General features: G+C 34.9%; 1 protein-coding gene across 3 annotated transcripts; it reads left to right on the top strand.

Annotated features, from left to right (window-relative positions):
• The first annotated feature begins 1,018 nt into the window (after window positions 1–1,018).
• Window positions 1,019–15,159, top strand: si:ch211-233g6.2. Of its 3 annotated transcripts, none has more exons than XR_012383278.1 (15): window positions 1,019–1,220; window positions 3,071–3,165; window positions 3,818–3,978; window positions 4,602–4,717; window positions 5,751–5,822; window positions 6,093–6,124; window positions 6,699–6,839; window positions 7,161–7,261; window positions 7,446–7,554; window positions 8,916–9,007; window positions 9,170–9,282; window positions 11,103–11,239; window positions 11,315–12,071; window positions 12,173–13,231; window positions 14,515–15,159. XR_012383278.1 is itself a non-coding variant. In XM_009295834.5 (15 exons), the coding sequence occupies exons 1-15, from the start codon at window positions 1,133–1,135 to the stop codon at window positions 14,674–14,676; spliced, it is 1,617 nt and encodes a 538-aa protein (XP_009294109.1). In that variant the 5' UTR covers window positions 1,019–1,132; the 3' UTR covers window positions 14,677–15,159. The 3 variants fall into 3 exon arrangements, 2 of the variants coding, with proteins under 2 accessions (XP_009294109.1, XP_068076982.1); XM_009295834.5 differs by having other exon boundaries at window positions 11,315–11,407; window positions 13,127–13,231; XM_068220881.2 differs by lacking the exon at window positions 5,751–5,822 and having other exon boundaries at window positions 11,315–11,407; window positions 13,127–13,231.
• The last annotated feature ends 853 nt before the right edge of the window (window positions 15,160–16,012 follow it).

Genomic DNA, 16,012 nt, shown 5'->3' with positions numbered 1-16,012 from the left:
ATGATGACGTGCTGGGTTAAATGTGTACAAACCCAGCATTGTTAAGTGCAGCATGAAGCACGTCATCACTCTTTAGATACATGATTTTTGATCTCTGTGTGTTTAAAGATGTTCAAAATGTTTCATGTATGGTGTGTTTGTTGCTAATCCAAATTAAAGGTCTGCTAATATTATTTATTTTAGTCTCACACTTTTTTTTCTTGCCATAGCACACAGTTAAAACAGTTAAAGTCAGTGTAATGATGAAAAAAAGGTTTGAGAAATTTTAGTGGTTATAGAACAAAACATATATGCAAAATTTTATATATATATATATATATATATATATATATATATATATATATATATATATATATATATATATATATATATATAGTTTTTTTGTTTGTTTGTTTTAATATTTCCCAATTGATGTTTAACAGAGCAATAAAATGTTCACAGTTTGTCTGATAATATTTGTTCTTCTGGAGAAAGTCTTTTTTTTTTTCCGGCTAGAATAAAATCAGTTTTAGTTTTTTTTATGAACCATTATAAGGTCAATATTATTAGCCCCTTTAAGCTTTTTTTTTTATATTCTACAGAACAAACCATCATTATACAATAACTTGCCTAATTACCCTAACCTGCCTAGTTAACCTAATTACCCTAGTGAAGCCTTTAAATGTCACTTTAAGCTGTATAGAAGTGTCTTAAAGAATATCTAGTCTAATATTATTTACTGTCATCATGACAAAGAGAAAATAAATCAGTTATTAGAGATGAGTTATTAAAACTATTATGTTTTTTTAACATTTATATTGCATCTAGTAGTACTAAATGCATTGCATTTTAATATACCTATACTTGCCAAACAGGCTCGCCTAACTAAGGTAGTTGATTGACAAATCCATTTACCAGAACCATTCAGTACATGTGGGTGTGTGATCAGCTGCTCGTTATGCAGTGTTTGCAGAAGCAGCATCTCTGAGTCTGAAACACACCCTCATATGTGAAGGGTGAAACTTTCCTCAAGTGTTTCAGTGACTAGAGCTGTGAGTCTGTCAAATCTTTAAGCAGTTCAACACATCTCCATTCTCTCCATTTTTAAAAGATAAAAGAGAGAGAGAGACAGAGAGAGAGTAAGAGAGAGAAGATGCCCCAAGCAGAACAAAGCAGAAAACATCTCTTTGAGCACAGGAAAAGTCTTCAGGACCTGAAAAAGTCTTATGATGCAAGTGAAGGTAAGGATATATATATATATATATATATATATATATATAGATGGATAGATTTACAAATCATGCAAAAAATAAGTTTATTTTATAAATTCCTGAATTCCTGTTCAAGGGCAAGATTTTCTAACATCAACTTTCGTTTGGCTGGAAAAGAAAATGCTGTCAGGATGTACTGCAGACTGAATGCACTGAAACCTTAGAGCTGAAACAACTTGAGCGTATTTAACTGATTGAATATGTGTGTTATTTTTTGGAGTTTCCCTTTTCACATGCATACATTTTGGGAGGAGAGTAATTAAATGAATCCCACAAGGTGATTTACTAAGGTTTGCTGTAGTCTATTTACTGCTGTTTGTGGTATAAATTAACTCTCATGCATTTTTTTTTCACTTTGTTTAAATCTTTCTAAAGTCTAAGGCATTCCATTAGCATAATGCATAGAAATTAATTGTTGGTTCATTGATCTGCTAGTTGATGTAAAATGTACAACCAATGTCAAGTTGGAAAAAGACAGTGTTTTTGTTTTGTTTTTTTTTAAACACAATGCATTAGATATGTTAAAAATGAAACAGCTTATTACTCAAGTCATTACATTAGCTGTCAAGCCAGAAATCCTCATAGATTTAACAATGAAAACTATGACAAAAGGGCCTAGCCAAAACTTCATTTTCCAAAACTACTGCTTTAAAACTATGTCCACCAATAAAACATCAAATTATTTAACCCTTACGGCTTAATTATTGTAAAATTGATTTAGCATTAAAACACACACTGATGTAATCTGATTGTCTTGTTTGATACGTACACATCTACTATACGATCATTATTTGCTTGTGCAATTGCATGTGTTTACTTAATTTACAAACTGAGGAAATGGAAAAACACATCCTAAAATACAATATATTTCACATAAAGTGAAGTTTATTTATAAACTAATGTCGAGAGGATCTTGTGCTTATGATTGATTGCAGTCGGTGCTACATTATTCAATTTATAATTGACCAATCAGACGATTCCTAAGCCACTATAAACACCCTCAGTTCCATATCACAGCCATCTTCATTTTGAAGAATCCCCCCTTCCTCCTCTACTCCTCCTTCTTTCCTAGATGGGTGGCACAATGGCCCAGTGGTTAGCACTGTTAACTCACAGCAAGAACGTCACTGCTTCTAGTCTTTACCAAGCCAGCCAACATTTCAGAATGGAGTTTACACGTTCTCCCCATGCTCACGTGGGTTTCCCCTACGTCCACCCGTTTCCGCTCACCATTCAAAAACTTAAGTTAATTGACTAATCCAAATCAGCACCATAGACATGCTCCTATCAGTAGTTATCTCTTAGAGCAGTGGTTCTCAAACTTTTTTCATCAAGTCCCACCTCAGAAAAAAATTGTCTCTCCAAGTCCCACCAAAATTAGCAGTATTGAATTACAGTAGTGTAGTAGGCCCAGTAAAGCAGCTACAACTCTGCACAGTTAAAAAAAACGTGGCAGTTTACCTCAGAAATATAAGCTTTATGTCATATACAGCATATTATATACATAATTTTTGATAAATTTTGAAATATATGTAGCATGTACATGACATATGTCATTCCTCTGCGTACCACTAGAAGGAAGCCCACGTACCACTAGTGGTACACGTACCACAGTTTGAGAACCACTGTCTTAGAGCAATCACTATCTGTTTATTAGCTACTACAGCAGGGCAGTTCTCCAGATCTACCTGAGCTCAAACTCCCCTCTCTCCTTGCAAACGGGAGGAGCTCGAGGATCAAAGGGACAGCATGCCAAGCTTTATAATCAATCATCAGTTAAGTGTGAACTCATGAAGGATACAAAATGTGATGCTTTTCAGAGCCAGATAAACAGCAGTTATGGGAAATGATCACGGATGAACTGCAAGACATCCTGAAGAAATACACCTTAGACTTCTCAAAAGAACAAATGAAGGTAAAGCACACATGGTGGATCATTTATTTTTAACTTAAACACGATGCATTCTCTGTGCTGTTTTCCTGCATTACAGTGATGTGACAAAAATATGACTTTTGATTTTGGCCAATAAACAAAATACCAACCGTCACAGGGAAACTGGTTGAACCTTGCAGCAAAATAAACTCATGTAAAATACACTCCTGAATGAGTCAACAAGTCAATGCTCTAACTGAATCAGTTGAGTAAATGATTCAGTTGCTGCTACTGTTCAACTCGTTTACATTTCACAAATGAAATGCTCTGCGGGTTCATCTGCCAAAGACATTTTTGGAGTCAGGCGATGGTCCAGTCACAAATATTATTGTATGTTTGTTTGATGAGCCAACACAATCTCACGGCAATTCGTAACTTTTTTATTTAGTGGCTAATTTGTATGAATTCGTACGATCTAATTCGTACAATTTAGTACGATTTGCTTATCCCCCAATGACAGTTGGGGTTAGGGGTGGGGTCAGGTGCCACGCCTCCTTTTAAAAATCGTACCATTTCGTACGACTGAACTCGTACGAATTCGTACGAATTAGCCACTAAACTGGCAAAACGTAAAATACTTACGTTTTCGCGTGAGATCAGGCTGGATGAGCCGGTGTGTTTTGTGTTTTCGTAGATCTTCAATGACCCTATTCATGGCCACATTGCTCTGCACCCCCTGCTGGTGAAAATCACAGACACTCCTCAGTTTCAGAGACTCAGACACCTCAAACAGCTCGGAGGAACATATCTGGTGTATCCCGGAGCTTCACACAACCGATTCGAGCACTCCATTGGGTGAGACAGATATACAATGCTACATTTTTAGGTATTTTAACAAAATCAATGATGTTGAAGGAACACTTCACTTTATTTAGTAGTATAGGCTCATTTTACAGCCATGCAGATGAGTTTTAAATGAATATGAAGCACCGATGTTGCCTAGATGTCCAGCTGGGGACTATTTTCAGGTGCTGCGTAATATCATTGTTCCTACTACAGCCATAGTACGGCAGCAAAAATCCTTAACTATTATGCCAAAATGAGAGTATAGTTCCTCTAGACATATCAGCCTAAAAAAATAGCAACTTTAACTTTTCTAAGCTTAGCACACAATGTAAGTACATAAGAGTCAAGCTTTAAATAGGAAAATTATCCAAACTCTTTTTTTGAATTTTTTTAACAACATGCTAATGGTCTAAACTGATTCAATGGTCTATGCTAAGCTAAGCTAAGCTAAAAGTGCTCTGCCAGACCTGGAGATCAGCTGAATGAGTTAAAAAAGGGCAAAACTCACCTGGTTAACTTGAAAATGAGGCAATTTAAGAATAAAAGCGTAGTGTTTCTTTATGAATCGTTTGAGTAGTTTGCAGGATTGGGTCATTTTGATCATGAACTGACGTCTTGTTTGTGTATTTCAGTGTGGCGTATTTAGCCGGACGCCTGGTCAAGAGTCTTCATGACAATCAGCCGGAGCTCAAAATCACCAAACAGGATTTTCTGTGTGTTCAGATCGCTGGTCTGTGCCATGATTTGGGTGAGGAGTAAGAATTCAAAAGTGAAAATCATGGAAATTTATGCAAACGATGCCTGGAAGATTTAAATTGCTGCAACATTTCTGTAAAACAGTTTCAAGTCAATTCGGACTCACACTCTCAGAAATAAAGGTACGCGAGCTGTCACTGGGGTGTGCTACCTTTTCAAAAGGTATGCATTTGTACTTGAAGGGTCCATTGGTATACCTCAAAAGTATATATTAGTACCTACAAATGTTAAGAGGAACACTTTTGTACTTTTTAGATACTAATCTATACCCTTGTGGTATTAATATGGACTTTTAGGTACAAATTAGTACCATTTCAAAAGGTACCACCCCAGTGACAGCTCACGTACCTTTATATCTGAGAGTGCAGATTTTACTAAATATACTACAGATGTAAATATTTTGTTATTTATATTTTTGTTCATTGTGAAGCCATAAATGTGATTGAATCAGATATATTGGCCAAAAGCCAGAATAACATTTATTTTTGTATATAAACTAGAAAAAAATGTAGTTACTGTAGTAAAATTTAAATCTATCATCTCTTTAGCCCAGTTGGCACCTTGATGTCAAATAGACATAAAAAACATGACTGAATGCAAATTAAATTGACATCTAACACTTGCATCAAAAACACGTCAAAAACTTATCACAGGACAGTCCAGTAATTGATTTTTGACGGCAAAGTTTGTTTTCAATATGATCAAGGTAGTTTATATATATTGTATGAAACAAAATCCAGTCTAAACTTATTTGTAATCAAAGTTTTTAAATGAATATTTTATAGCAATAATAATATACATTTTTGTGTCATTACTTTGGTGGTCAAAAAATGTGGTCAAAAAATCGATGTGTGGATTTCAAGTGGACTGAAGTGATTTGCATTTTTGACAAGTTTTTTTTTTTTTATGTCGTTTGACATCAAGGTGCATGCTAGATAGTTCTAATGTACAGGATACAAGATATACATGAAATGACTTTCTAATGGTGTAAATATTTTACAAAAAAAGGTGTGTTTATTTTGTAGGTCATGGCCCACTTTCACATGTATTTGATGTCCTGGTTATTCCTGAAGTCAAAAAAATAAAGAAATTAAAAGGTACTTTTAATTGGCAACTTTAGTCATTCCAATGGCAAACATTCAAGATAACAATTTATTTATGTTACCTAAACTTATTTTAATAGGTGAATCAATGTTTTAAAGTTATACAGAGTTTAACTTAATATTTTGAGTCAGTTTGATTGATGTAAGATTTTTTTGTTTGTTGATACATTCAGACCAAAATGAATAAATTTATATTTTATAAACCAACCTAAAATATTTTAAGTGCATAATTTGTTTTACAAACCACCTGCTTCTGTTTCTCAGGTTTGCCTGATGATATCCCTGAAAGCTGGAAGGTGAGAATAAACACAGTTAGCGTAGTCCGTAGACAATAGTTCAGGCACTGTTAAAAATGTGCAGTTTTCCATATTTTGTGATTCATGTTTTTATCTTTCCTCATTTATTTCTGCTTTTGAATTGCATTATGGGATCTTGATCATTCTTTCCAACTTTGAACCTTGTGTGGTTGTAAAAAAGTGACTTTTCTGAACATGTGTAATAGTGTGCAGTGCTATATTGTGTGGGTTGGTGTTGTATATTACGCTACAGATACCTTGTAATAAACTGCAGCACATTACCTGTTATTTTACACACTTATTTCTCTCTATATTATTATTTTTTGGACATTATATTATTTCAAACCACAAAAAATTCAATAAAAGTCACTTTGTTAAAACTGTAGAGATGAACTTTCAACATCAAACCATAGTCAACGTCCCATAATGCAATTCACAACCGCAAAAAACCTCAAAACAATTTAGAACTACTTTATACAAAAACTGCTCATTAACAGATATTGTTCACAATATAACCAATGTCTGTCCTATATAATGTTGTTATGATGTATGATTTGTCTTTCGGTCTCTGCAGCATGAGCAGATGTCAGTGCTGATGTTTGACAGCATTGTGAAGAGTCTAAATGAGGAGGTGTTGAGGGAACATGGACTCACTGATAACGACGTCATCTTCATTAAAGAGTTAATCGAAGGGGCAAAAGCCTCAGATAATGAGGTATATAACGATATCATTAAAAATGGTAACACTTTAGTATATTCACGCCATTTACTAGTTGTTTAATATGAAGATATTAACTGTTTATTAACACTTATAAAATATAATCTCATTTTACATTTCCTAATCCAGCCCAATACATAAACCTGACTACTACCTTAACTATTAATAAGCAGCTAATTAGTGGTTTAATAAGCTAATAGTCATAGTTAATGGTTTGTTAATAGTGTACATTCAGATAAAGTGTGACCATTAAAATGAATCAGCCGTTAGTGTAAAAAGCTGAAGTGAAACAGACATTTGGTTTTGTTTTCTTTTCAGTGGCCGTACCAGGGCAGAAATGTCGAGAAATCCTTCCTCTACGAGATTGTGGCAAATAAACAAAACGGCATTGATGTGGACAAATGGGACTATTTTGCACGGTAAACAGAATAATTATAATAGTAACTCTAACAGCAAGAAAATATATAATATAACAAATTCATTCTAGTGTTTTAGATACTCGACAGCCCGACAGGCTTTTCTCATTTTGTTATGCTAATAAAGACAACCATAAACAAATGTAGCCAGAGCCAAATAGTCATACATAATAATCAAATTTTCCAGAGACTGTCATCACCTTGGCATTCGAAACAGCTTCGACCATCTCCGACTGCTGAAATTTGCTCGAGTTTGTGTAGTGAATGGAAGAAAGCACATCTGCTTCAGAGACAAGGTACAGGAGACATCGCTTTCGTTAATAATGTAGATTAACATGCTTTCTAGCTACTCTTCATTTCAAAGTATTATTTTACCCTATATTATTTCTGCTTTTGAGTTGCATTGTGGAATCTTGATCTTTCTTCCTACAACATTTAACCTTGAAAAGTTCTAAACAGTGACTTTAATGAGCAAGTGTAATACTGTGCAGTGCTGTATTGTCTGTGTTGGTGTTTTATATTGCGCTACAGAAACCTTGTCATAAACTGCAGCACATTTTCTGTTGTGCTACAGACTTATTTCTCTAGATACTATTTATTATACATTATTTTATACATTACCCTCACCACATATTAGCTACAAAACATTTTGCAATTCTGAGTGTGCCTCACACTGGATAGAGGGCTTGACAAACCACCTGTAGAACATACTTTCTCACCTATACGACACTTTAACCAACACGGGTTCTGCACATTTGCACCATTCACTTTCTTTTAAATCACTCCTTATAAAGCATTTTACATTTGTGAAGTTTATTTAGAATCTAATTTCGAGAGGATCACATGCTTATGATTGACCACAGCATGTCCTGCATTATACGGTTTATCAGACAATGCTTAAGTCCCCATAAATACCCTTGGTTCAATACTACAGTCATCTTCATTTTAAAGTATCCCCGCTTCCTCCTCTACTCCTCCTCCTTTCCTAGATGGGTGGCACAGCGGCCCAGTGGTTAGCACTGTTGCCTCACAGCGAGAACGTCACTGCTTCTAGTCGTCCTTACCAAGCCAGCCGACATTTCTTTGTGGAGTTTACACGTACTCCCCATGCTCACGTGGCATCCCCCGAGTTCCTGACACAAATCAGCTCTATAGAAGTGCTCAAGTAGTTATATCCTCATAACAATCGCTATCTGTTCCTTAGCTACTACAGCAGGGAAGTTCTCGAGATCTACCTGAGCTCAGACTCCCCTCTCACCTTGCAATCGGGAGGGAGCCCGGGCTCGAGAATCTAATGAGTTCAGGGCTCTCTCCCGGGACAGCGTGCCAAACAAGCTTTATTATTAATCATCAGCTAAGTGTCAACTCTTGAAGTGTAGTAAGCCTCACACAGGTGAGTGAGCTTGACAAACCACCTGTAGAAACACTCCTCTTTCTCTAAAAACACCCCCCTCCTAACTCTAGGACTATTTTCTCTGAGCACGGACAGTTTCTTTGTATAATAGTCTCTTCTTGTGCGTCTTCTCGTTGAATATCTGAATGCCTCCTCAGTTGGACAAAAGCACCTGCTAAATGACAAAATATAAATCTATTAAATCAGATACTCCTGAATTTGGCTTTATAAAATCTTGAGGCTTTGTGTTTTTATGTCTAACAGGAGGCTGATAATGTCTATGACATGTTTCGCACTCGATACACACTCCATCGCCAGGCCTATCAACACAAGATTGCAAATATCATTGAAGACATGTGAGTTTTTCTGTCTGTACTCAAGGTCTTTGACACCATATTTCCCCCTCAATCACCATTCCTCTTTTACAGAGTGTTTCACAAATTCAGCATTTTACTGGTGTTTGAATTAAATCCTTCAGTATTATTATGATTATAACAATGTTCTTTTTTATGCATCAGGTTTGCTGAAGCACTTCTACTTGCTGATCGTGACCTTCATGAAAAAAAACCTGCAGATATGCTGAAAATCTCTGAAGCCATAAAGTCAGTGGAGGATTACAGCAAACTTACAGGTCAGCTCAAAACACTGAGCATAAAAATAGAGCCAATTATGAAAACAAACCAGTCACTTGTAGATGCCCTGATAAAATTTTACCCCAGTGAAAGTATAAAGTCATTCTTATGAATATTATTTGAGTCAAAGTACTTGATTTTTAATTTACTTACTTATTAGGAGTAAACGTACTGACTGATCAATGTTTAATTTGCAAGAAAGTTGAATTACTGAAACCTCTCATGTTCAAAAACCACACTGATAATTCATGAAAATGCAAGTGATCCTGATACACATTATAAACCCCATTTAGTTTGGCAAAATCTGTGATTCTTTTACTGCAGAGTCAATCTGAACGGATCATTTGAATCAGTGAATCATTTACTAGAGACTCAAGCTGTGTCCCAAATCGCATACTTATGCACTATTCTACGTCATTTTGTAGTATAAATAGTGTAAGTAGTGTGTTCACACTGAAAACTCTAAAAATAACACTTGGACACTTCACGCACTCAAGGACCGCAGGTTTGCTCACGAAGCGGAAGGGGCGGAGCTATTGGGCGCACATGTTGGATAACTTTATTTATTTTGGATGGTGAAAGCAAAATTCTCCTACGAGAGTGATTATAGCGCCTCCCGATGGTGAATGCGGTTATACTCACAGCAGGTATTATTTGATAATTTGGTCGTTTATTTCACTGATTTGACGACCGTCAAACGTCATCAGGGAAATGCTTTGAATTTCCGCTTAGTAAAAAAACATTAGTGTGCCATTTGGGACGACACTACATACATATACTATCCTGTTGAGTGTGTATGTGCATAAGTACATAGTACATGAGTGCATAGTGTATAGTGTGCCATTTGGGACGCAGCTTCACTCTAAACAGATCATTTGAATCAGTGAATCATTAACTGGAGCCTCACTCTGTCTAATCAAATCACTTGAATCAGTGAGTTGTTGACTCGTGAACAGATGTCAGTGCAATTCACTAATTAATTGCTCAGCGTAAATTGTGAACCCATTAAATAAGGCTTGTTCATGAATTAAATATCACTATTTTCAATCAAAAAATGTGGAGTAAAAAATACAATAAAGGTACCATATTTTGTTTTGGGATTTATCGAAGTAAAAGTGTACTAAAATAAAAAATAAAAGACTATGATAAAGTACAGATACTCTGAATATTTACTTGGGTATAATGGTGACGTAAAAAACATTTTCATTTGAAGTTGTCGACCATTGAGGAACAGTGTTTTACAGAATAATCAAGGCACTTAACAACAACAAAAGAAATCTCATTTTGTTATTTTCAATTATAAATCAGAGGACAGCCAAGACTGTAGCACGACAAAATTGACAATTAAAACTACACAAGGGAGTATAAGTAGGAAATTTACAGGATATTACTCTGAATAACCTGCAACGCTGGTCATCGCTGTCCCCCACTTTTGTTCTTTTTTCCCACCTTTATTTACCCCCACTCTTGTTTCTTTATTGCTATTCACCCCCCTGTGTATTTACATGTTGTTTAAATTTTGTTTCCAATTTTGTTATTAATAACTCACCCTAGTCTTGTTCAATCCCCAGAGACATTTGTTCACCTTTAAATCACAAATTCAGATATTTTAGATGAAATCCTGGAGCTCTCTTATCCTCCATAGACAGCAAGGGTCCCGCGAAGCTCAATGACAAAAGAAAAAGACCAAAAACATTGCCAAAACATGTCAAAACATGCCAAAACAGTTCAAACTTAGCAGAATATTATAGCCCATATTAAATGCACACGCTGATCTTTTATTGTTATGAAAATATTTACCTTTCCATTATTTTGCCAGATGAGATCTTTGAGCAGATCTTGTCCTCCACCTCTCCTAATCTAAAGGAATCCAAAGACATCCTGGACAAGATCATGAGAAGAAAACTGCCAAAGTTTATCAGAGAAGTTCGTCTGACTGTGAAAAACATGTCAAAGGTTGGACAGAAACTGAAAAACATACATCATATAGTTTCATTAAACTTCTAAAACTGAGTGAAATCTTTTTTTCAGGAAGAGCTTAAAAATAGCTGGAAGGCAGCAGTAAAGACATACAAACCAACAGACCCAACTGTTACCCTGACGGCTGAAGAGCTGCCGGTTTATGTGAGTTAAAGTTAAAGACAAAAATATTCACTCTCCTGTACATTTTTTAATCAAGATTTTGTTCAACACATCTCTAAACATAATAGTTTTAATAACTGATTTATTTTCTCTTTGTCATGATGACAGTAAATAATATTAGTCTAGATATTCTTCAAGACACTTCTATACAGCTTAAAGTGACATTTAAAGGATTAACTAGGTTAATTAGGTTAAAGTTAGGGTAATTAGGCAAGTCATTGTATATCAGTTCTGTTGACAATCCAAAAGTAATATTGCTTAAGAGAGCTAATAATTTTGACCACACATACATTACATTTTGAAAGATTAAAAAAATAATAATTCTAGCCAAACTAAAAGAAATGAAACTTTTCCAGGAGAAAAATATAATAGGAAATAGTTCGTCACCTTGGGATTATAAGGTTCTCTCTGCATTCTGAATAATTTTTAAATCAATGAAAAACTTTAAAGTGTTTACATTCCATATAGCAAACAACATGTGTGTAACAGTTCTCTTTCATACAATAACATGATAGAGACCCTAAATGTACCATTATTGTAAATTTTCAAAGTTTTCTTACATTTGCAAACTGGAGTAAATAAACCATGGTAAATGCAGAGAGAAGCTTCTAATTCTGAAAAGTCATTTTCCACTTGGAATTATAAGGTTATATCTGGCAGATCATTCATTGAAGCATTTCTTTCCAACAAAAACAATAAAAATATATATAATTTGGTGTTGTAACAATATGCTGATGCTTGAGAAAGTTACATTTATGCTTTCTATAACATTTATTTCATGTTTTAGGATGAAATTGTTTTTTCTTGTTCAAATTAATCATACAAGGCTGTACAAGGTACTAGTAATTTGTCCAGTGCAGATGTTAATTTTGTCTAACTAATATGTTAATATCTATTAAATTTTATGCCTTATATTAATTATTGAATTATATTTATTGGATTATTTGCCTTAAGCATTTAATTAAGTATTTGCCCTGTAAGGCTTAATATAAATTTTGAAGACTTTAAAAGAAAACAAACAACGAGCAAATGAGTTTAATAAATACTGAAAAATGTTTCACTTACCATATATACACAAATAAAAATATTTTACATTCAATATATGACTTTTTTTTTCTTTTTCAACAATGTAAAATATAACATTTCATCTCAATGTTAAAAATGCTTCTAAATTATCACATTTACACATATCTTTTCAGTTTCAGGTTTATTCGTAATTTTGTGTGGTGCGCCATTATTTAGTCGACTAAAATAATTTTTAGTCGACTAGTCCGGCGAAACAACAAAGTAAGCTAATCCTGATTGGTCCTCATGCGTGCATTAAAAATGCTGATTGGCTAACAGAAAAAACCTTATAGAGCAAAGCGAGAGCAAGTGTGTAGATAAACCATTTTTGTTTTTTAAATAAAAAGTCATAAAATGTAAATAACTTATAAAAAATCACATAATGTGAATAAGTTGTCATTTATGTGAATAACTCAATTTTGACAAAAATGTCTTATAATTCTAAGGTGACGAGTTGTAAGTGCTCTGTTAAACTGCACTTGAAAATATTTGAAAAATATTTTAAAAAATTCACAGGAGGGGAAATAATCTCTATATATTATATTGCTCTATATAAATAATGTCTATACCAAACACTTAATCTCTACCTTCGTACCCTTAAATCTTTACAAAGTATTTAATCTCCTATTATGGTAGGTGGTTGATCTGGATCATGGCATGAAGGACAAAAACCCAATTGAACGTGTTTATTTCTACAGCAAGAGAAAACCCAATGAAGCTTCAACCATTGAGGATTATCAGGTAACATCGACACTTTTTAGCCGATTTATATTACAGAAATGTATACGTGATCATTTATTAGGTACATTTATCAGTCACATAGCTTGAATATTATGAATACTATATATACACTATATATGGAAAGTACACTATACAATTGTTTGCAATCATCTTATGAACTTATGTCTGCTTCTGAACTGTATTATGGGATTTTGATCTTCCAACAATTTTTAACCTTGAAAAGTTCTAAACAGTGACTTTAATAAACATGTTCATTTTCTGTTATTTTACACACTTATTTCTGTAACATTTCCTATACATTATATTATTTTAAAACTATTAAACTGCTAATAAATGTCACTTTGTCAAACTGGAGAGTCGAATTTTCAACATCCCATAATGCAGTTCATGACTGCAATTAAACACAAATACAGAAACTGTTTAATAACATATTTTGTACAGTGTAATAATCAGCATAATTTACACCCAGCTGATTTCTATAGCAGAATAAAAATTAATAACTCATTATTAATTAGCGACTACTTTTATATGAATAATTAATTCTTGATTCAGATCAATGTTTTGTGTCTTATAGTTTAGTTTTGTGAAGAGTATTCATGTAATAATCAGCATAATGTACATCCAGCCGGTTATTAACAGAGAATGCGAGGCACACCACACTGCCTTTTGTTGATAAGAAAAAATGAAGTGCACTGCGACTTTTATTTTGCTTGGCAGCCACTGAATCAGCTGCATGAGCTGCATGTGCGTGAGCTCTGCTGTTGATATTGCTATAATTGCAATATTAAATAATATTGTGAAATTCAAGATTTGTGAAGTCATAAAGCTCTAGATAACTCAAAACAGCAACCACTAGTCTCTCCTCCATCTTTAAAAGTCTGCGTAGTGATCTTGACAACACAAACACTGCTGTTTTTCAGTGGAAACTCCGCCTCTGCTTTCATTTGATTGGAAAGCGCGCCTGTCCATTTTTTTTAATTGCAGATGCACAGAATGCAACGGCAAGGACTCAAGGCACATAAGCAGCACACAAAACCCCCCAAAAAACTGTATGAACACAAAAAGCGAGTTTGGTGTGATCAAGACCTTTCAGTGTTGTACAACAGTTGCTGATCAATCGGTCAGGCTTTATTCTGCGATAACAACCGACGGGATGTACTTTATCTCTTACTTAGTCTTTTGGTAAACTGAGGCTTGTTACTTTGCCTTGGTCAATCATTTGGTCATTCACTTCAGGAGCAAAATGGGGGTAAAAAAGCATTGCGTTTGTCTTGTATTGACAGCTGTCCAGTTTCCTGCCAAAGAAGTTTAATGAAGAGCTGGTCAGAGTTTATTACAGAGGATCTGGTCCTGTCAAAGAGGAGGAGAAGAAGAAGATGGAGGAGGCCGAGAAGTGCTTCCAGACCTGGTGTAGATCAAGTCTAAACCTCCAGGCAGCGCAGTAATTAACACGTATGTGTGTGTATATATACACACTGTTAACAAATTTAGTAAATGACAGAGTATTTAACTTATAACATACAGTTATGCGGTATGTTACTGTATTTTAAAATTGCATTGTGAAAATGACTATATTTTACACTAAAGATATACAATACTGTAAATACATATACAGCCAGATAAACGGTGCTGTAAATGTAAACAGTATTTTTGCTGCAATCAAATTACAGTAAGTTACTGTAGTTTCTACAGGTCATTGTTAACAGTGTGTATATATATATATATATATATATATATATATAAATATTAACCAGTTAATTATGATCGTAACAATTTTATCAGCATACTTATTATTGATAAAGTGTATCCCTTATATGAAGAAGAGAGAAAAAAGTTGTCTTTATTTTCTGCCTGTCTCAGCTATAAAAGATGTCTTATATTATGCACTGCAAAACAAGACTAGTGAATAAACCCATTGGAACAGTTAAGATGTCTTTGCTTACTCGTTATAATTAAGCACAGTTCGTTTACTTACTAATTTTAACCAGACTGAGATTAATTATGAATGAGAATAAGCAGTTTAGATCAGGGGTTCCCAAACTTTTCAGTCCATGACCCCCAAAATAACAACGCCAGGGACTCACGACCCCCACCATTTTCAGGCGTGGTTATAAACATACAAATGTTAATTGCAACAGCTGACACACGTCAATAAGCCAATATAAACATGAGCATACTGAAAACACAAACAAAGTGCAGCACTGTAACTTTATAATGTTTATAGTCATTAATATTAACAATAATTATAATAATTTCTTACATTTATGTAGTGCTTTTTTTGGGCACTCAAAGCGTTTTACACACAATGGGCGGGAATCTCCTCATCCAGCACCAGTGTGCAGCATCCACCTGGATGACGTGACAGCAGCCATTTTGCGCCAGATTCACACCACACACCAGCTGATTGGTGGAGAGGACAGAGAGTTATAAAGCCAATTATGATATGGGGAGGGTTAGGAGGACATTATGGACAGAGGCCAGTGGGCAAATTTGGCCAGGATGCCGGGGTTAAACCCCTACTCTTTTTTGAAGGAGTCCTGGGATTCTTAATGAGCACAGAGAGTCAGGACCTCGGTTTAATGTCTCATCTGAAAGACGGCGCTCACTGAGCAGTATAGAGTCCCCGTCACTATACTGGGGCATTAGGACCCACACAGACCGCAGGTTGAGCGCCCCCTGCTGGCCTCACTAACACCACTTCCGGCAGCAACCTAGCTTTCCCATGTGGTCTTCCATCCAGGTACTGACCAGGCGCAGCCCTGCTTAGCTTCAGTGGGCTGT

This window comes from Danio rerio, chromosome 1 (assembly GCF_049306965.1).
Source record: "Danio rerio strain Tuebingen ecotype United States chromosome 1, GRCz12tu, whole genome shotgun sequence".
NCBI lineage: Eukaryota > Metazoa > Chordata > Actinopteri > Cypriniformes > Danionidae > Danio > Danio rerio.
The sequence above is the reverse complement of the archived record's forward strand: the minus strand, read 5'-3'. Positions and strand labels throughout refer to the sequence as shown.

Bases quoted from the DNA above. Each gene is read 5' to 3' on its own strand.
- si:ch211-233g6.2 (XM_009295834.5), top strand. From the start codon at position 1,133: ATGCCCCAAGCAGAACAAAGCAGAAAACATCTCTTTGAGCACAGGAAA. The intron at 7,262-7,445 runs GTAAACAGAATA...CAAATTTTCCAG, and splicing joins AAATGGGACTATTTTGCACG to AGACTGTCATCACCTTGGCA. The intron at 9,283-11,102 runs GTCAGCTCAAAA...TTATTTTGCCAG, and splicing joins GGATTACAGCAAACTTACAG to ATGAGATCTTTGAGCAGATC.